Source organism: Thermobia domestica, chromosome 11, assembly GCF_964235325.1.
Source record: "Thermobia domestica chromosome 11, izTheDome1.hap1.1, whole genome shotgun sequence".
Classification (NCBI taxonomy): Eukaryota; Metazoa; Arthropoda; class Insecta; order Zygentoma; family Lepismatidae; genus Thermobia; species Thermobia domestica.
In genome coordinates this window covers 147707032-147729929 of record NC_137464.1, presented here as the reverse complement: position 1 = coordinate 147729929, position 22898 = coordinate 147707032, and the positions used below count along the sequence as shown (strand labels likewise).

The 22898-nt window shown below is 36.1% G+C and overlaps 1 protein-coding gene across 1 annotated transcript; it reads left to right on the top strand.

The window, feature by feature from the left end:
- Positions 1 to 8438: 8438 nt before the first annotated feature.
- Positions 8439 to 22181, top strand: LOC145664485 (uncharacterized). The gene is made up of 7 exons (XM_081731204.1): positions 8439 to 8727; positions 12165 to 12399; positions 13823 to 14047; positions 15391 to 15621; positions 18150 to 18391; positions 19822 to 19981; positions 21833 to 22181. Exons 1-7 carry the CDS (start codon positions 8620 to 8622, stop codon positions 22060 to 22062), a joined length of 1431 nt encoding a protein of 476 aa, XP_081587330.1. The 5' UTR covers positions 8439 to 8619; the 3' UTR covers positions 22063 to 22181.
- The last annotated feature ends 717 nt before the right edge of the window (positions 22182 to 22898 follow it).

The following is a 22898-nucleotide window of genomic DNA, read 5'->3' as shown; positions in this document are numbered from 1 at the left end:
TCTGGCAAATTAAAATAGGGGCAGTGACGACTAGGATGCTACTAGACCCCAAATGAATTTACGTCAAAATTATCAGTGAAAGATACTTTACTTGAATTAGGAGCTAACTGGATCATAATACATTTACCAGTATAATCGATAGGTTAAGCACGACATATTTCGGCCAGTATTTCCTGTTCATTTGTTTCCGATGGGTTTCAAGTCGTGAGCTGCATATGGAACTTACAATGATTATATTTTATCTTGACTTATAAATATTATAATGAAAGAGAAAATTGTGGATTTTTTTTTTAAGTTTCGGAAAGTGGGATTTAGATTTCTGGCCTTTCGGCATCTATGGTCATTTAACCCTGCACATTTGAGAAATGACGTCTCTCAGCGAGCCCACTATCAGGGGAAAGGAAAAGAATAAAGGGCTGGGAAAGGAAGGAAACGACCTGGGACCTATAAGTTAGGTACTACCCCGGCATTTGCCTGGTGTGAATGAGAAAAATCTCATTCAGGGTGGCTGGACTGAAAACGAATTTTACACTTTTTCGATTCCCGATGCCCCCACCGGGAATCGAACCCGCTCGCACCGAAGGCAAGAGCGTTAGCGACTACGCTACGCGGGGCCACATTCTGAAACTTTGAAGTTCAAATAGAAAGATAAGTAAGAGAAGGGAACTTAGTTGCATGAAAATAAAGTGGAGCATCCACCAGCCTATGCTTTCTGTAAGTACCAGGCGGATTGTTTGGATATGAATATGTTTTAGATTCTTGCACTTAGGTTTAGTGCAGAAGTGATTAAATCATTTAACTCTCCCATTTTCCATAATTTTCTTCCATTATTGCTACAAATTTAAGTTGACATACAATATGGTTTTTAGGTAACTCCTTTGCCTTGACATAGGAATTATATCCTTAATACGATCCATTGATTTATTCTTTCTCTACTTTCCTTCTCTCCTTCTACCATACCTTCTACATGCCATTCGGAATATAATTTATTCTCCAACAATGTCTTAATTACTTCCACTTATATTCTTTTTACCCACTATTCCCAATGTATCTCATTAGTTCATTGCTCCAAATTTTACGTTCACCTCAAAACTACAAATTTTAAGAACTCGAGTATTTTGTGCTGTCTTCTCGTAACGCAACGTTTCTGCTTCTTACAATGCAATATTCTTAATCCCAGTCCTTTCTATATCTCTTCATTCAATGAACCACATAGTATGCTTTTCATCACAATCATCTTAAGGATTTCTCACCATTTTTCCAGCTGTTTCTTTTTAAAGTTTAAAATTTACAGCTACGTTATTAATAATATGTAGGCATTGTAATGGGCACCTAAACTACTGCCTTGCTCAGCCCTGTATCACAGCTTCAATCATCTACCCATTACTGCTTTAATCTTTTTCATTTTTATTTTCATCTCATATTATTTTCAGAGCTTTTTCATATGTTCTCTGGCATCACGTTAATTTTCGATTCAGATTCTGCGGTAACGACCATTTCATCATTAGTCCTTCTACCTCCTACAATCAATATGTTTTCCAATCAAACTGTTATTCGATATTCTTCTAGATAGTACTCGTAAATGATGTTAGTAGAAGATTAACTTTTATAACAATCACCTCTTCCAATTTCGTTGTCCTAAATCATTTGCTGTATTCCAACTTTAAATACTTGGTTCAAATATAAGTTGTTATTTTTTATTTTATTTTATTTTATTTTATTTTATTTTTTGAAACTTTGATATTTTATCCAAAGCTTCTTTGATACCTGTATTCGAGTCACTTGCTGGAATTTGATGTTCTGTGATATATATCAGGAAAGACTGTAGTGGTAAGCAGTGTTGGGAAGTAACGTAACGCAAGTAACGTTTCCTAGTAACGTGTTACATTTTTTCCAAAGTAACTGTAACGGTAACGCGTTACAAATTTTTAAGTAACGTACCTAGTTTGCGTTACTTTTTTCGCGTTACATTTCGGATGAGTAACTACAATATATATGTATTTTTTTCGGAAACAAATGTTTCTTTCTTGTAAGTGAATTTCTCAGAATGAAACAATCGAGCATGGACTATGTATGTCAGTGACCGACAGTCACAGACACACAGAGAAACAGAGAAGCTCGTAGTGCCACTTGCTGTTTTTTGAAGATGAGGACAGCCTTAGGGAAATCAGGTGTACTGACTGCAAGCACCTGAAAGATTTTGTCGTAGATTTTGACAGCTCCAAATCAATACATTCAGTGAGTGAACTAGGAGTGCAATGATACCGGTAGTCTATTTTACTTTGATTGGTGTTGTTTTTATAAGATGGAGAACGAAAATATTTTACCGTTCGAACATTTGAAAGAATACTTTTTTTTTTTTTTTTTTTTTTTTAAATAAGAGCTGACGTGAGGATGATGGTGGACAGAACTTAAAAGTAAAGTGTCTGAAGTGCCCCGGCGGAAAATATTTATCAACTACTAGGGTGTAATAATTAACGATTTACAGTAAGGGGTTAATATGAATAAACTGTGTTTTGATGAGCAGGCCTACTTTATTACTAGAAAATAGTTTGCTGATGGTATGTAATATTGGAGTTCTTTCAGATCAGTTTGCTTATCCTAGAGTCCCGTTGATTATAAAGTAGTGTAATGTTTCTCTATATTCTTTATTTTTAATTTTACATAACAACATTGTTATTATTATACAATTAGTTTAGCAGAATAATAATAAGCAACCATTTTTTCTAACGCATAGGGATGAACACGAGTCAAGCTAAAACTCGACTCGACTCGAATTCAAGTCGAGTTTCGAGTCAAATCAAGGGTAATATCCTCGAGTCGAGTTCCGAGCCGATTCAGTTTTTCGCGTCGAATTTCGAGTCCAGTCGAGTTTGATGGCTCGTTCGTTTTAAGTCATCTTGAAATCATGGCCTGATTACACTGGAAAACGAAAGCCATGGAATATTTTGAGTGTTGTTCACGAGAGGGGACATTGCTCGCATCTCGTCTCGTCACGATAACGAGACCACAAGAGATTTTTTTATAACAAGCTCAGCTCGGCTCGGCTCAACTGAGAAGATGGCTCGAGCCGGCTAACTTGGGGTGAACCATGAGCTCGAGCTGGCTTGGTAGAGATGAGCCATTTGCTCGGTTCGGCTCAACTGAGCCGAGGGCTCTAGCCGAGTCGGTTGGGTGAGCTGTTGGCTCGGCTCACTTCTCGGTTCGGGTTGGTTGTGAATGATAATTCTAAACCCGGGCCGAGCAGTTTTGAAGATATTTGGCCAATGCCCTATAACTTTTAACAGTGTTTGGCTCGAGTCCGAATACTCAACCTAGACCCTCAACCCAAATTCAGAAGCTCGTGAACAATATCCTTGTCTCCTAGACCTCACGACTACCGAGGTTGGCAATCAATTAGTTTTTTAGTATTCAAATACAAACCGCATATCTTTGTTTTTATGTACAGTGTTGTTATAATGAATAATAATAATAATAATAATAATAATAATAATAATAATAATAATAATAATAATAATAATATATGTAGTAGTAGTAGTAGTAGTAGTGTCATTGATAATAATTATACTGTCTATGTAATATACTTGAAGAATGTACTCGAAACTACACACCGGATTTGGCACGAGTCGACTCGGAACTCGACCCCAATTCGAGTCGAGTTGGAGGAAGTTTTTCGAGTCGAGTTCTCGGGTCGAGCTCAAAGATGTCTGTTTCTAGTCGAATCGAGTGTCAAAAAAAAACTCGCTCGAACTCGCTCATGTCTATCCATACGAGTAACGCAGTATGGCATTTTATCAATGTTACATTATATGAAAATGTTCATATATCAAGTAAAAATTTGTCCTTGCATTTACATAAAGCGATTCATAACGTGCAATAATAATAATAATAATAATAATAATAATAATAATAATAATAATAATAATAATAATAATAATAAGAATAATAATAATAATAATAGCGGTAGTAATAGTAGTTGGGAAAATTGAAGTCATATTTTTTCACATTTTTAAAGTTTCGGACCTAAAAGTAACGCGTTACTTTCGAAGTAAAGTAACAGTTACTTTTTGGGGGCAAGTAACGCGTTACTAACGCGTTACATTTTAAGAGAAAGTAAAGTAACTTGTAACGCGTTACATTTTTACAAGTAACTTACCCAACACTGGTGGTAAGGTAAATGAAATATTATTATAATCAGTGATGAGAGTAGTTTTTGTTTTCAACACTGTGACAGACTTGTGCAAGTATGTAAACTTTCAGGTGAACGGAATATCCACCGTGTATCCATTTGCCATATAGGACCCACACTAAACTTTGTGATAATTAGTAAGAAAGGGGCGATAAATAAGCTACAAAGGGGCGAAAGGGGCGATAAATAAATAAGCTATCCGTCTTTCTTAAGGGGAATATCACTATTATGTTATACCTTATAGACCCTATATAACAACACATATAAATTCATTTATTCTACTTCTCTGTACTTTTTATATATAGATCAGCATTGGTCAATTTCATCTCCTCAACAAAATATTAGGGGACACTTCCTCCCTGTCCCTCCACCAGAGACGCCTGTGCCCCACCAAACACATAAAAATGATTAATTCAATAAATCTTCCGACAATAACTATGTATATATTATCTGACGTGCACGCACCACACCTAACCTTTCAGAACGTGTTTAAATGTTGTACTCACTCTTGTACCGGTAGCTTTCCGAGCGATACTTATGATCAGAATCATATATTATTTTTCCGCATATATTGAGGTCTTTCACACAACTAGCAGATTAAATTTACCAGAAATGATAAAAATCAGTAAAATTTAGCGTTATACTAACCATAGTTTGGGGGAAAAGCGAGCATCCCCGGCGTGGATACTTCAGTTGATTTCTTTGGAGGGGAACAAAATGTGATTGGAAGGGAAAACCCCCCTCATCCTCCCGGTAATTCGCACCCTGTATTTTCCTCCCTCTATGTTGTTTTTGTGCAGAAATATTATTCTATCGTGAGTTATGAAGTTTTTACTTAAGTATAAAGTAATACAAAACGGCACTCTGCTTTTAAATTTTTAAAATATATAATTTCTTACTAAAGTAACAATTGTAAGAAAAAATAATTTGGGATGTAATGGGTTAATCGTACCTATTGAAAATTTGTAGGTGTACATATTATAAATGTAGTGAATTTATATGCTATTATACTACTGAAAGCTATAGCCAACAGAACCGTGCTAGTTGTACAGATGATTAGGCTGCCTAAAGACCAACATAAAAAAAAAAAAAACTCGAAAATGTTTGTTCTGACTTAGACGTTAGTTCTCAATATCAGGCACCATGACAATGCAAGTACAATTTGATTTTGGGCCTTCATATTTTGGATTAAAATTATATAGGCAGCAGACTTTTATTTCCAGCCGCCATCGCTAGTTTGTGCTCGGGACTTTTTGAGCCTAAACGGGAGGGATATAAGCAGAAATTCATTATGTATTGCGTGTATTTTTACTTTGAAACTTCAACTTTTTTTTCAACAACCTCACATGAAATACTGTTCTGAGCATTTGAACATGTTTATAAGTTTTCTCTCATCAGCTCTGATCGTGATTAATATTCGGAATATAGTGGTATAGTGGTAAAGAGTAGATCGTGATAGCATTGTGTTCTGAGTTCCACAAGGAAAAACAATCAGTAAAGCGAATACTTGAAACGTTTAAACCCTTTGTTTAAATTTTGTTAGTGTGGATTGGTTTCCCTTAGTATATATTTCTTTACTCACTGAAATAGAATATCGTGTATATTACTCGTCACGACATATCACAAGCGTTCGTACTCATTCAGTAATCAGAGGACACGGTGGATAAGTGGTGGAGTACTCGTCTCTGGTGCGATGGTTCCCTAGTTCGAATCCAGGCTATTTAAGTTTATTATGGGCAAATATCGTGTTCGTGAGTTTTCTCGCGGTTCTCGCATTTCTCCCACATAACCATTCTACCAATTATTTTATAATCATTCACTTTCATTTAATCATCCCTCTCTCTGGAAAGTAGTTCTATAATAGTTCTGGACAATTCCAAGAAAGCTCATAGACATGATTATCATCTTAAATTTGTGTGTGCTTGTATTAAATTCAGTGGAGAATTTACATTACTTTTATTTATTACATTTATTTACTACATTTTATTTTGAATTTATTTGTTCTCTATTGAAGAACTGTTGCCATACACAACTACACTGCTACATACCTAGTGCATCATGTGCTTCTTTTTTTGCGCAAAACTTTTATTATTTTCTTTTCATTTTCTCGACGTAAGGAGTCTTTTCCCCAAATATTTACACGCCTTATTTTAGACTCTATATAATAACTATCGACAAACAAAATTGAAAAAATAGAGTTTGCAAACTACTGTATCTGCTTGGTGTTGTTGATTTTAACAAGAAAAAATGACAATTATGTTTTCTGTAGACTTTGAACTCACGGGATCTCATATCTCTTCTTATGCATACTCCAGCGTCTCCATGTGGCAGACAGGCGTTTAATTGTGACGAAATCATTGTAAAATGCTGAATCATACCTCGGAAATAACCGATGTTTGATCGGTGCTTAGGGTCCCGGGTTCGATTTCAGCCCCCGCCAAGTGAACTTTGTGGTGGAAAAACACCGTGTGCGTGGATTTTCTCGGGGTTCTCCCGTTTCCGAGATGCTCAACTACCAGAAACACATTATAAATACATAAGTTGTTTGAAATTAAAATAGGCCTATATTGAAAATAATAGTCCTTTTTCGATTTCATAAAGATTATATGTGAAAATAAGAAGTTTTGTTAAAATACCGGTCAATGCTTAAATGTACTATGAAATTCATCATAAACTTAGCAGCTATGCCAGCATCACTCTATATCAGAGTAGTGAAATGTTCTCAGTTATTGCAACGCTCTTTTTCAAGACGACAAGAAAGTTTCAAGCAATACAGGTTGCAAACACATTACACATCCCCAGAGCGACTGTCAACAGAGCTGAGTTGCCATACTTACACATCTGCCGCTGAGAAGAAATCCCACTCATGTGCTTCATTTCTTAAGATTCGCGCGGGCTGAAGGCAAGTTTACCTCGAAGAGGCGAGATTTACAGTGCATTCGCTCTTCTCAACAGATGAAAAAAGAGAAAAAAATGGGGAGAGAGGCGGAGAAAAGTACTCCGTAACCATAAATACGCTTTCGCCAAGAATATTAATTTAAACTTTTTACTATAATCATTTGAACATAATGCCTTATGTTTAAATACAATAATGATACACAAAGGAACATGCAATTTTAACAGACGACATTTTTTTATTATTGAGAAATGAAAAATAAAATGTCGTGGCGACAAACTCACTTGATGTACAGTACATGTTAATCATCATCGTCTTTTCTATCATGGAGAGCTAATATTGATATAATCATCATCATCATCATGCTGCTGTCACTGTTTCCTAACAGTGTGACACGTTTGTTGACAATTTTTAAAAATTCCTTGCGTTGTCCAAGCCTGTTGTATTAAGTCCCATTGTTTCATTACATTATTCCAGAATAAATTGTCAACTTTGTCTATTGCATCATAACAGTTTTTAGACATTCTTTAGTACAGAATTAGTGTTCTTTCGTGTTACATAACTCTTTAAATGTACCCTTATCATATCAATTTCATCGATATGGCAGTTTTAAGTAGGATTGTAAGTAGTGTTGCTCCAGGCCCACAACTAGAGGGGGGCTCAGGAACCTTCCCCCAAACTTTTCGTGGCCCCCTTAGACCTTAACACCAAATGCTATTATTAACACAAAAAACACAATTTAGCTATGTGTAAGAGAATTTTTAATAACTTGGCCCCCCTAACATATTCATGCCCCCCCCAAACCTCTGAGGCTGTTTGGGGGCCTGTGTTGCGCACGAGACGAGTGCATTTTCAAATTAGAGAGGAGACGAGAAACATACAAGTAATGATCCTTGTATAGTTATCAAGACGAGACATCATTCAAATCTAATGGGAAACAAGTTCACCCGCGAAGGGAAATTAAAACGATACTTGTAATTAGGACCTAGTAGCAGAAAATATTTTTTTAAAAAGAAAACACTTTAAACTTCTTATTTTGATAGACATTTTTATTTCTATACTTTGTTACCAAATATAGCAAAGAATATTAAACAAATAACCCCAGTAGCACGCCGACGTGGGACCCATATTTGTGCGACATTGGCCAATGTCGGCGTCGTGGATCTAAACTGGCCCACAATAACCCACCAAGTTCCCATATGGGTCCCACATGGGAACTTGGTGGGCTTGCCGAGGTTGATTTACTGATATGGGTCCCACGTGGGAACTTGGTGGGCTTGCCGATGTTGATTTACCGATATAGGTCCCACGTGGGATATAAATAGGCTTGCCCAACAAAAAGAAAAAAGCATGGAAACATTTCCTTTTTACAATGAATAAATTTGAAACACATGAAATTAACATTTTGATGGTTCTGTGGCAATTATTTGAAAAAGTAATTTTTCGATTCGGCCTCGATCTATGTCGAATCGATGTCGATCGGAGTACGCAGATTGTTTGTCAACTGTTCACAGTTTTAAAACCATAACACCGTATGGCGCCACAAGCGGTGCGAAGCGAGGGAAAAGCAGGAAATATACTTATGACTGTTGTTTGTTTTGGTTTTACCATCAATTCGACGAAATCGTATTTATTATTGAAGGTGAGTATTAAAATTATTTTTCTTCCATTAATAGAATGCATATTTTATCTTTGATTTGCATGAACGATGTCGACTATAGATAACCACATAAACTGTTCCAAATAAATTTTGGCTAGTTTATAGTCCGCGCTCGATCTGGTACTGGTTTTGTTGTTACAGGTGCAAACATGTGTAGATATCACTATACTTAGTCGTGAATAATTTTGATTTATGGTCTTCAGGCATAGGAGGCTCAGGCCGAGACGGCCAAATATTGGAACAAGTTTATTTACTACTTAAAAAAATGCGTTAAAAAGTACTTTAAATTGAGAGATTATGACAAATGGAGGTACTATCGAGTTATTCACTACCGAATTGGCACATTCTTGCATAGTTTCAGGTTAGGTTAAGATCAGCAAGATTTTACTTTTTATAAAACAGTGGTAGATGCACACGCATCACAACTGATTTGTGTTAAGTACAAGGGACACAGTGTTGATAAATATAACTTGTAACTCCATTTTAAGTAAGTTAATTTACTATTTTGCTCCTTGTACTTAATAAACTTTAGGTGAGCGCATACTTTCGCTGTTTTGCGCAACGTAGGATCTTGAACCCAGCTGTTGGTGTAGGGGAAGAGCATCCGCCTGTCACGCAGCGCTTGGGTAGTTCGAGCGTGGGTTGGAATCCCGCGCAGGCCTGACTGAGGCTTTCCTCCGCCCCACAATGCGAATGCCGGGATAGTACGTTCTCTTGAAAGGCCAGGGCCACTTCCTGTCCAAATCCTAGTTTTACCTGAAGGATCGATCCCTTCTTTTTGTCCTTCCCATGAGTAAATAAATAATCAAAATAAGGTCTTGCCGGTTAGGTCATATTAGGTTAATTTATGTCTGCCACTACGTTGGTTTGCCTGTAATCGCCATTTGAAAACTAGAATTGGCCATGAAAATACAGATTCACACGTAGGTTACTTAGCCTGTGATTGTCACTCAGAAACTAGATTTGCCTAAAAACTAGCTAGGTTGGTTAGATCTCTTCTGAAATAACTTACAGGATGAAGTGCCAACCATGAAACAAGTTAAGAAAACAGTACAGTGAAGTTTTGGGTAGTGACGTGTAAAACTTGGAAAAGTCATTGAATTTGATCTTGGCAAATAAGTGAGAAAACTGTTTGAATAGTGGACCATGGTAATTGAGTGTGAGTGGATTCAAGTTAACGTTTTGAACGAGTTGTTGAGCTTCCAAGGACGGGACCTACAGTTTTACGTGGGATACAAATTACCTTTATCCCCACAGGAATCTAACCCGGAATCATGGATTATAAGGTAGCAAGTGTTACCACTTATCTACGGGGAACAACCCCTGGGATCAAGCCCAGAACCTCCTGAATGCTACCCACGCTCTACCATTGAGCTACGGTGCTTCAGTGGTTACCGCAAACCTTTTATACACCATGTACAGGTAGCAAACATATTCCAGATATTGTATGAGAGAAACAGTAGGCCCTATAAATACATTGTTAAGGTCGAAACACAGTTAATATAGTGTATAAGGGTTAGATACTAGAGATGCTATATTTTTTATGCGAATAAAAAGCGGGGCAAGTCTGGTCATAACAATTTTAGACGTTCGATGTCGTTGAATTAAAATTTACTTCATTGCCTAAGAAGGGAAGATAAGGAGTAGAGTGGATATATCACATGGATAAAAAGGGAGCGTAATGACAAAAATGGTCCAAAATAAGGAAAATAGGAAATGTACTCACGAATAGACAATCAGATTATCTTAAATAATAAGCATCCTCGACGTTATGATTGGAAAATGCACATAGATGAAACAGTAGAGAAGAAAAACAAACTGGTGACTTTTTTTTTTTTTTTTACTGTTTCATCTATGTGCATTTTCCGTCCACAGCGCTGCGGATGTTTAAGCGAAAGCTACGAAGATAATATGATTGTGTCTATTCCAGCGTTGGCTGGTTTAAACCAAAAAACGAAAAATGTTCGTAAAAGTGTAAGTGTTTGTAAAATCTTGATGAACACACATTTGTGGGTCATTACGTTTCACTCCCGTATATTATTCGTATTATATTCAGACCTAAATTCCCCATTCATTACTCAAAAAGATTATACTACAAAAGCAACTTTTTTAAAGTAAGTTAATGTATGTTTGTTTTGTGATTTTTTTTGTAGTTGTTGTTATTGTTATGTAATTGCAATCAAAGAAAAATTCTAAATATTGTTTCAATTCAATGTTTACTATTGGTAAAATACATCGAAATGCCGTACTTTGTGTGTGTGTGTGGGAGGGGGGTCATACATACCTCACGAGAGGCATTTAGTGAAATGAGAAGTATCTTTGATATCTATTTATGTATAAATGAGTCTGAGCCAAAGTGGACTCAAATAATTCGTATCTTTAATCACTTTTCGTACTGATATGCAAATTAAGTCGTCGTATTTCTTTAATTTCGACCAATAAAAGTCGTTGTTAACTAACTTGAACTAAATTAGTTCTTCTGTACTCCGTACTACTTTGAAATTGTCCATATGTAATTCTGTATAATGGTTTCACTTGTGCAACTGTTTATCTTTTTGTTCTTCTGAAATGACTCTTGATAGTTATATTAAGAAGCATGTAAAGATCAGTACAACGTATTTTTATCAGGATTCCTTCGTGAGTGCGTCGGCAGACGTATTGCATTTGTGGCCAATTAGTCCTGGTACCGAGTTCAAATGGAGGACAATTTCTCTCGGATGTAACTCGAGAAGCGGTTTTTATTCCGCTTTAAGCTTATGTGACCCCTTCCAGTATAACCCGGTTGTTGCATAATAACATCAAGGCGAAACAAACTTATTTCTGTCCATACATGATATGAATATATAGAGCAAATTATTTAAACCAAAAAAACCTGGTTTAAACCAAAAAACCTGGTTTAAATTTAAAAAACCTGGTTTAAATAAAAAAACTGGTTTAAACCAAAAAAACAGTTTTTTCCAATAAAAACCATGGTTTTTGCCAACCCTGATCTATTCGTGAGTTCACTTCCAGGACATACTGCAAATTAGCTTTGAATAAACCGTATAGCGGAGGACCATATGTTTAGCGGTTGTGGGTGAAGAATATAGAGCAGTGAGTAATAGTGGGTTCATGATTGGTATCTCTGTTGATAAGGACAGTTTTGTTCAAGTCACTACAGGGAAAATAGGCAAAGTTACTAATATTATTGAGACAAATAGTTCGAATGATCACCCATCCATTTGGTTGATATATTTGGATGTTACGATAGAAGGTGACTATTATTCCTTCCCATGCAGTTCGCAGTTGGTATTTGTTTATGTGTGGCAAACTGTCGAATAAGATATCCCGTGCTTCCCTTACCTCTGTGACATCAAAATGTATTTTGTGTTTGGAAGAGAAATACGCTGCAGTGTTTTCTTATTCAGTTTTTTTTTAAGAGCATATCTGTAGACAGAATCAACATGACCTCAGGAAGAAAAAAGTTTTGCGTAGCAGCTTTCACTGACGAGGACGGAGCATTAGAAGTTATACCTAGTAAATGGCTTAAAAACGAAAATGAATGCCTTTGGCCTAAGACATCATCCGTTAGGCGTATTCAAAATTTTATCAGGGACTGTAAGGAGCCATCTGCTGATTGGACAGTTGTGAACATAAAAATCTATGGACAATCCAGTGAGTACTATTTGTATTTTCTTTTTATCTGTTTCGTGTTTTTGAGTATTTATACCTCAATTTTGAGTCAAAATGTAATATTATTTCACTATTTTCTGCATTGAATAGCAAGATCTAACATACGGAGCAGCCGTGATTCAGTTGGTAGCGCGTTATCTTAGTATTTGGTAGGTCGCAGATTTCAGCCCGGTGGCTGGCCATCCTGACTAGACACCATGTCCGCATTCTGGAAAATCAGGAAAACAAGAAATAAACATAAATGCCAGGGAAATTGCAAGAGGTTGTTTCGGATTACGTTTGTTCCTGTTTTATTCGTTTATAACGGTTACTAACGGTGGACTCACCTGTTCGACGCTCCAGCGTTACAGGTCGAAATTTGTGAGAATATTTTCGTCAAAACAAGGAAAAGTTTAAAGGTTTAATTCCATTGTAATTTGTATACTTGTGACTACAGTTCGAGAAGCTTAGTTGGTAAAAAAACTCATAAAGTAAGCTTGTTCAAATTCGTAGCTTCCTGTCACCAGTTGTTTCGTGACAAATATGCTTAAAAAATGTCTTCTATTTTAATACATTGCTGGAATACAGTCTTATTGAAGAAAAAAGAAAAATTGTTGTCCTCTACATTACAAGTTGGTATGAGTTGATATATATTTGTATGACCTAAAATGAACTTTTTATGTTAGGACCTCATATACTAAATTAGCTTTTAGAATCCATGACGTTTCTTATAGGATTTGATAGGATAGTGCTTTTGAAATAACGTTAAATGAAGTAAATAGTATATGGAAGAAAATAAAGAAGTCAGGGAAAAGTAGCAATTCCAGTCAGAGAAATAAGAAGGATTTTTTCTTTGTGTGTGTGTGTGTGTGTGTTTGTGTTTGTGTTGGTGTTAACTATGCTAGAGTTTTTTTCCGGGATCTTATACTCAGTCAAATCAGGCAAATGCTGAATATAGTACCTTAAAGACAAGGCCTGGATAACTCTCTCCAAATCCAGCCTTGCACTATCTTATCGTGAGCAGGAAATGTGAAAGGTACGTTAAATAAAGTTAAAAAATAAATAAATAAAATAAAAATGCTAGTATTCTTAGGCCTTCTATTCTTAGTTCTGTTACAGGCTTTCTTACTCTCGAATTTCAGTCGTGAATAACTTTACATAAGCAAGAGTATTTAGTGTCTCCTCATATATATCTCTCTTGATAGTAATTTCAACGCAAATTAAAAGTTTAGATTCGTAAACAGATTTGTTTTATTTGGGATATTCTAATATTTAATGTTTTACAGTTAGCAAAGAAATCACAACTGAGGGTAGATCCATAACCATGTTGCTTTCTTATCGTGTATGGTTTTCATGCCAAGAATAATTTCGCAGCTACTTTCCCTTATCAGTAACTGTAGAATATATGTATTTTTTAACATTTCAGATTCATTTCAAAAAGCTGCAGCAAAGGCTGACAAAGCTTTACTGACTTCAAACGTTAGTAGTGCTTCTTCTGACGAAGAAATTTATTCAAGAAGATGTCGCAGAAAGCCACAAAGATATTTGTCTGAAGAGGACAGTGATGACTCATATCCAGGAACTAAGAGAAGACCATATGAAACTTTTAACGAATGTAGTGTTCCAAGTCCCCCAGCACCTATTCGGAAAGGTAATTATGCTAAATATATTTTATATTCATAATTTCGTTCAAGAACACTGCTTGTCTCCTCATATATATCTCTCTTGATAGTAATTTCAACGCAAATTAAAAGTTTAGCTCGTAGCTGATTTGTTTCATAGGACTATGTATTGAATCGCGTTTTAAATATATATTTTTTTAAATGTGTGAAAGTTAAAATTATCAAGATTTCGTGGGCGATTCTTTATTGCCAGAGAGTTGACCTTCTTTCGCAGTGTTTGTTTCAGAAAAAAATGTTCCGGGGGTTACTCTTAGTATTCGGAGGGACTAAAACCATATATTTCCCTCTGCTGGTTCTATTCCAGTACGTTTTAACCATTTCGTCCGGGGGGGGAACAGGCCTGAAAGAAACACTGTTCTTTCGTATTACTATGCCAGTGCAGCCGTTACTTAAATGTGAAACTATATACTATTTTGGAGAAAGTTTATTGCTACTTCGTCTGAAAAACATTCAAAAGTAAGGCTGGCTGAAATAGTAGACAGATAGAAGTAACCCACAATGTTTTATGAACCTGTTGAAAACAATTTATTCGTTAGATGTGCAGAGTAGTTGTTGTAATGTGTACAACAAGCTTGGAGTGAGAAGCCTTAACAACTAAAAATAAGATGTCTAGTTTGTTGATTTTTATAAACAAGTTTTTCAATTTGGCGTCCAAAATTGGCTACTTGCTATATTCAAGCAAGTCTTACGTAACAAATCATTCAGACTCAGATCTAGTCTCAAGTAATTTTTTTCTATGAAAAGGCTTGCTAGTTGTTTTTCTTCTTTTTTTTAACGAGGTTGTTAATACTTTCCCCTTTTATCGGATAAATGCTATCTTCTCATGATGGTTAACTACAGAAAAACCTGGCTCGTAATGCAAACTGTGTCGTTAAATTGGTTCTATTATGAGTATACATCAATAAATAAATAAATAAATAAATGAAAAATAACGTACACATTAAATATTCATTTAATTATGATAGGGAGTCTATTTAGGACAAGATCAAACAAGCAGATAAACAGCTTTAGTATCTTTTAACGTTGTGAGTTAATGTAATCAGTGTACGATTTCTGCGATTTCCGGAGAGGGGGATAAATTCGTCAATAGCTCAAAAAAGTGGGTTTTATTTCCATCATATCCAAGGTTGAGAGGTATTTCGAGAAACAGAGAGGAGGAAGTTCCAGCCATCCCCCTACAGATAGAATACTGGATGTAATCATTGTAACATTTTAAACATGCTTTTAAAACCATAAGTTGTCACCTGCTTATTGTATACCTAACAGTCTAGTAAAAACTGGATGTTTGTATAATTTCATTACTTGCTTTCAGAGTCGCTTGGAGTATCTATAGGAGGAACTGCGGAGGTAAACGTATCACCTATGGTGCACAATTCAAACGGAGGTTGCTCGTCTGCATCACATCGTAAAAGTACAAACGGACCTTCACCATCCCACTCCCAAATCCAAACTCCATGCAGAATGTCAGCGTCGTCAGTTGCCACTACTTCATGTGCAGATACAGACAGTACCTTCACATCAGCTCGTTTAGGAATTGGCAGTAGTAAGTATCCAAAGATTAAACTGTATTGCTAAGCTTAGTTACGTGTGTCGTCATTATTAAATAACCAAACAAAATGAAGACTATATTGCTTCTTTAGAGACATTTTGAACCCTGCTAGCACGTAGTCAATGCATCGATTTTCTCCGACCACTTAGTGTGGCCGCCTTGACCTAGTAGTCTCCGAGATTATCACCAATTTTTGTTAATGAAAAACGAAATTATGGTAAAAGTTATGCTTGGAAATTGAAATTGTTATGTTCCAAGCCGTGCGAAGGAAGGGAGGGGGGGGGGGGAGTCCGGACCCTTCTCTTCCTCAAAAATAGATTTTTGTGTAACTAATATAAATTTCGTACTAATTACATTTTAAAACATATATATCATAATAAGATTTACTTTTTACAGTGAAACCTTTAGTGTTTAAGATCTCCTCCGAAAGTATTTCTAGATCCGGCGTTCCTTTCGTAATGGAAGTACTTCTTGGCTTTAAAATTCAGAACATATAATCTGTAATTCTAGTTTTATCACATTTTGTTTTGCAGCGCATTCTGTTGGAATGGTTGCTTTGGAACTATTCTGTTCCATATTAGAGGAGGCTTGTGGGCAAGCGTATGTTAGGAGCGATTAAACTCCCAACCTTTTGAATGCTAAACCGACGGGCTGACGATATAAAGTTTGTACTATGAAACAGAAAAATTTATATTTTTGTACAAAACAGCGTCTTGTTAGTCATTTGTTTTTTCTTACTGCCTGTGCGCAGGTAGCAGACAAAATTGTCAAGTCGACACCGATACGCCCCAGTGTTGCCAGAGTTACTGATTTTGCAGGAGATCTCCTGCTTTTTCTACGTTCTACTGATCTACTGCGAAAGAAAATTAAAAGTGAACAATCTCCTGCTTTTTCCTTATTTCGAGAAGTTAAAGAAATATATTATTATTAATATAGAATTTTCATTTTTTTCCTTATATGAAAGGAGGAAATTTTTCTGTATGCATCCACAAAGCTCTGTACAGCATATAGTTATTGGGCTTTGCTCATCTTCTATATGCATGATGGTAGGCGTTCTTTAATTCTTACTGTAAGATTTACGAGTACGTGCTGTTTAGATTGGTACTTGGGTTGGAAGTGTTTGAACGTCGTTACTCCAATTCCAAAAAATATCTATAGCGTCCCCCCATTTCCTAAAAAAATTATAATAGGCAAAGATAGGCACAAGGGATGGTGCGTCACCCTACCTTTTCAGAACCACTTTTACCCCTGGTTGGAAAAGTAGCTTAGATCACCTCTCCACGATCGTCAGCGAAACACCGTCTTATGTTACGTTTACGTGTGACTGTATCATATAGCTATACTATAGTTAGGTGTATGATAAGACATTTTCCCACCCCACTTTGTTCTTACACTACGTCTTACTTCACACACGTTTGTATCAAACATTATTAATATATCTAAAGGGGGCATGAGGGTCTTTCTATCTCCAAAAGATTACCTTATCATTGGAAAACATTTTGAAGTAATTACAATTCATATTTATGTTTTGCATGTATTGTTTTATTTTGAAATGGAAGTAATAATGAATTCTGGACTGCTTGTTTTGACCACTGTCCCCTTAATAATGACAAAATTTTTCTCTCCCTGGATTTGAACTCAAATGCCGCCGCTTTATTTGTCTACTGCTTTCTCCTGTTTTTTATCTTCGAGTCTTCTGCTTTATCAACTGATCGGTCTGGCAACACTGATACGCCCTCTCGTGGCGCTCCTGGTTTCTTCGCTTGCTTACCAACACACACTCAAGTTTTTATTGTTGCTCTGGCTGAGATTCGAAGGAACCCAAATTAGGCAAATTCCGTTCAGGTGTCTTAATTGTCACACCACAGAGACGCGATCAACGTTCTTTGAATGTTAAGCATTCCTCGCACCCCATTTGAAACCGTTACTCTGCTAGTATCGATATTTAGACATTGTTCCATATACGGAGGCTCTGCAGAGAAACATTGGAGCATATCATTCTTATACTACATTAAGTTGAAAGTTGAAATATCAAATGTAACTGCATTCTCTCGCAACAGGAGTTTTTGCAGTAACCTTTTTCAGCAGAACTTCCGTATACGGTAGAATGCCTAGATATTGACACGAGCAGGCTATTTTATTCCATTAAGACACTTGAAATGCTCTACAGACATATAAAATTGACCCAAATGTGGTGTAATGATTAGGAAAGCCCTCAAATAGCAATTAGTAGTTTTCTTGCAATAGACTTAAAAAAAATAAAATAAAAATAAAACTGTTTATGCATTGATTATGAAGCTTTTATCAATATGTGATTTAAAATTCATCCCGTATGTTGCTGTGGGTATCGACTTCAGGGTCAATATGAGCTATGTGCCGGTCAGAACCTAGATGACTTTTGTTAATGGTAGTTGCGGCACACACTATCTTAATGTAGAATAAAAAATATTTCAAACAATGTGTACCATTGCCTCCTTGGTCTTGTATTAATTTACTTTTTTTTCTTTCTTTTGATATTTCAGCCGTTGAAAAAATATTCCAGTTACTGCAGAGAATCCAGCTAGATATGAAACATCTCAAATGTAAAGTTGATAAAATGGAAGCCAAAATACATGAGCTGCACCAAGTTCCCTGTAGTGGTAAAGAAGCTTTGCAATCTATAGAAAATGCAAACCTGCTAGCTGACAAGCTCCCTTTACGCAGTTTGTCTATGGTTCACAATTTAGAAGAAGATTTAAAAGACAGAGAGATGGCTTCAAAATTGGTGAGTGGTATTCTTAAGTTCGTATTGACACGAAGTATTTGTAAATATCCTTCAGGTATTGTTTGAAAAAGAAAACTTTTATTCTTTAAAAATAGATCTCGTGGCCAGATGCTTTTTCGGATGTACAGGTTGTTAAAATTATGCGTACCAAACAATGTAGGGGTGGGTACCTGACATGGAAACAAGAAAATGCTTTGTGACATGTGCATACCGATCAATAGGTTGGGAGATGCAGGCCGTCGAAAGCGTGGGAAAATAAATTTCAGAAGCCTAAAATTCAAACACTGTCCAATCAACGTAGAGAGTGCAGCTTCATATCTCATAAAGGAAGTCGTTGGTGTTCTATTGCAAAAATGCATGTTTCAAAATTCAGCAATGCATACAAAATTAATTTTACAAGGTGATGGTAAGCCGACAATGACTTACACTTCGGCTTTTCGGTGCCTTTGAAGAGTCCTTTCGCACGCAATGCACATTCTTTTAACATGCATTTTTATATAGAACAGGTATGACTTCTTTTATGAGATATGTCATGAGCCTATAACATTGCTGCGTACATGTACGGTACATCAGCCAAACTGGATTGGAGATGACGTATTTTTTTTATTTTTATGTATTTTATTTATTTTTTAATCCAAAGCTGATTGTGACGTATTCTTAATAATACACTTTCAAATCAAATAAAATCGAATCAACTATTTCTCTAGCGGTAGCAGTTTGGACTGTGAATTCTTAGGACTTATAATTTAGGTGTCCATATTGGATCTTAAATACTACTACTACTACCAATAATAATGCAATCCAATACTAGTTCGAAAATCTTGCTTTCACTGTATAGCACCTTCGTGTTTCAACAACAAAATCATAAGGTAGGATGGTATACGGTTTCCTCGTGTCGTAGACATGTCTACAGTTATGCCTTGTTTGGCAATACCGGTACCATCTTCTACAACCTTTCCAACCATCCGCGGGTTCTCATAAAAATTAAGTGTTGAAGGGCAACTTCCACAGGTGCATGGATTCTCCAAGCCTTCGCTTTGCAAATAATTGAGAAGTCCCTTCACTTTTCGGGAATTCGGGAAGTCCTGGATACTTTCTTTGAAGTTCTCTAGCACCCATCTCCACCTTGGTAAGTGGAATCAGTGACTATGATGATGTCACGGTTTTGCAGGAAGCGAACTTGTAAGACAAACGGGCAATACGATCTCAGCAATTCTCGACTTCATCTGCAATCATTTAAAGTAGTCTTAGTGTATTTTAGTGACCTGTGCAGAAAATATAGAAGATTGTTCAGAATGGAGAACTGCATGAACGAATGTTACATAATTTTTAATGCTTGATGACAAAATAAAATTTTATTTCATATTGCTGTTGTATTTCATATGGTAATGTACTAACTATGGTTTTTTTTTTTTTTTTTTTTTTTTTAGTGTCATTATCTTTCCAATGGGCGTGGAGAGGACTATAAAAAACTGACATTGTCCATTCTGAAGACAGTATTTTCGAGGGACGTCGCAATGAAATTTAGCATTGACGGATTACGTGGGAAGGAAAAATTTTGTGGATTACAACTGTTCCATGTAGTTATAGGTACGTCATGTACAAATTGTATTTCATTGGGCAAAAGTCATCCAGGTCTAGTTTTAAAAGTAGTATCCCAGGATTTCTTTGTGTAAGAGTAAAATCGCTGGAAAAGTCTCATTAGGAATGTGTATTTAATGAAAAGTCCTAGTCTACGTGGGCCCAGGCGTTTTTATTTATTTATTTATTTATTTATTTTTTTATTGAGAAAGTACGGTATAAGTGCCTGAATACACCATTCGATTTTTATCGCTCGATAATAGACATACGACATGGTTATACAATGATTTAAATCAGCCTGTTCCTGTGCATTTGATTACGATTAGGGATCGAACGAGACTGACAGAAGAATTACTAAGTTTGATTTAGTTCAGTGAAACTTTTGTATAGCGGACACAAATAGGGAATATAACTGTCCTATTATTGGGAAATGTCCGCTATTAAAAAAAAAATTACAGTATAAACTTAACGTACTACTCGTATAAGCAACATAACGTAGGCAAAATGTCTTTCTGTTTAATAATGAGCTAATACAGTTTTTTTTTTCTATAGTATTATGTTCGGACAGAATACTCTTTCTCTCTTCGAAATTAACAACTTGCAGCAAGGCAAATAGACAAAGATTAAATAAACTTTTGCTGAAAATGGATACTAAACTAAATGCATGTTGAAAACAAATAAATGGAGACATTTGCGTTCGATTATCACATCCAACAATGCGCGGTACATTAACGATCCTGCCTATTATTGCTTGAAATTCAAGAAAATAACAAAGCTTTATTTCAGGCTGTCCGTTAGTTGGAAGTTCTACATAGACGCTGGGGAATAGTTTTCAGTATCCGCGTCCGTTATTGAGAATGTCAGCTATTCAGAAGTAATTTTCACATTGCACCCAATGTATTTCTGCCAGGAAATTGAAAACTGTCCGTTATTTTGAGATGTCCGTTAGAAATTTTACTGTAAATATAATTTCTATGCGTCGTATAAAAGTCTAATGAAGTCGAAACAACACATTTATCCTTCGATTTTTGTCGTGCGACGAATATGGAATGGTTTAAACAGGTAGCAAAGTGACCTCACTTCAAGATATGTGCACTAGATTCACGCCACGATGTAGTTCGGGGCCCCTAATAATTTTAGGTCCTAGCATTCTGCCGTTCACGGATGAGACTGAGGAAAAGCCCTATTCGCGATGGTGTCGCTGATTCGCCTGTGCAGGATCTGAGTTCCTAAAGAATTTTGTTATATATATATATATATATATATATATATATATACTAGAGTCTAATTTCATCTTTCGGATGTATGGCGTTTTTTAGTATATATTTTTAGGAATTTTGGAGGGGGATTACTACCAGTGAAATCCTTTGTTTAGGTCCATTCTCGCATTATCCTAGTAAAAGTAAAGCTTGCGGTAATATCTCCCATACCCCGTCCTCGTAACTCTGGTATCATTGTTTTCCTTGTTTATGCCTCTGAAAGAAGTTGTAATTTTCTGTCAATCGCACCGTGCAAGTGAATTTTCAATTTTTGACTTGAAACGAGTGGATATTCTGAGCCATCCACATATCGTTTTCCACTCCCTACTTCCTCTGTTTGACACCGAACGACAATGTCCTGTTAGATTAGCCTTTCGAGCACGTAATAATGCGCTCATGCGTACAATGGATGTTTTTTGTGCAATGTATAAAAGGTTTCTTTCTATTTTAGGAGAAAGTTATATTTTCGTTCGAATTTTATTTATGTAACTTCAAAATTAATCTGTTATTTCTCAATGATGACATTTGCTATTTAAATGTGTAGTCCCTTCTGGTGATACAGTATTATTGCATTGAGTTTTTACCATTTTTTCTTCTTCAGGAGCAGTACAACTCCGATTTCCTGATATACAAACTAGCGACATTGTCCGACGGATTGGGAAAGTCTTAAGTGGTTCACGAGATTGGGATGGCTATAGATGTAATCGGAGAAGAGAACAGGCTCAAGACTTAGGGGAAGATGCACAGTCGTTCCGCGGGGAACCCGCAAGAGTCCAAGGACCACTTGAATTCACCTTGCAGAGTCGCCCCGGAGAGAAAGCCGTGGGGTGATCGGTCCCGCGGCTAGTTGTGGTCAACCCTCAGCAGCGTGTCCGATATAAACAAACTTATATGAACGAAATGTCTTATTGTAAACTAGCAGCGTTCACCCCGCTTCGCTGCGGTCACCCCGGAACGCAATAAACGTTGTTACTTAGATAATTTTTACTTTTTCGCTTTCAAGTGATATGATAAAAACCATAGGAGATTGCAGTAAATGTTAACATTATATCGCCTGTCATTTATGTTAACCCGCCCCGCTTCGCTGCGGTCACCCCGGAACGCAATAAACTTTGTTACTTAGATAATTTTTACTTTTTCGCTTTCAAATTGCAGTAAATGTTAACATTATAGCGCCTGTCATTTATGTTAACCCGCCGAGTGACACGGTCATGCGGGTTGCATATAAATACGTTTATTTTTACCTATGATGAACTAATAACAAAGGATTTGTACGTATGGACACTTGAATGGTCAATTATCTCAAGACACTGGTAATTAAAAATTAAAGTGATATGATAAAAACCATCTAGGGTCCAAATCCTAATAACCCCCCAAAAATAAAAGAAATTGGTTCAGCCGTATTAGCGTGATGAGGGAACAAAGGATTTGTACGTTCTCTTTTATAATATAGATAAAATAGTAGACAATAATATGTTAAAGTACAAGAGAATTATAAACTTCATGAAAGTAACCGTTATTAATAGTTTTTTTTTTTTTTAATTTATCACAGTAACTTTCAGTTCGCTAATTTGCAGAAATATTTCCTAGTGATACATTTTTATAAGTTTTATGTTGTATTTTACTGCAAAGAACCTATCCAAATTAAAACTTTATAGTGGCATGCA

What these genes read in the sequence shown, in the direction of transcription:
- LOC145664485 (XM_081731204.1), top strand. Translation starts at nt 8,620, where the DNA reads ATGGCGCCACAAGCGGTGCGAAGCGAGGGAAAAGCAGGAAATATACTT. An exon ending in AATCGTATTTATTATTGAAG is followed by an intron (nt 8,728 to 12,164) that starts GTGAGTATTAAA and finishes TTTTTTTTTAAG; the next exon opens with AGCATATCTGTAGACAGAAT. An exon ending in ACTGTTCCATGTAGTTATAG is followed by an intron (nt 19,982 to 21,832) that starts GTACGTCATGTA and finishes TTTCTTCTTCAG; the next exon opens with GAGCAGTACAACTCCGATTT.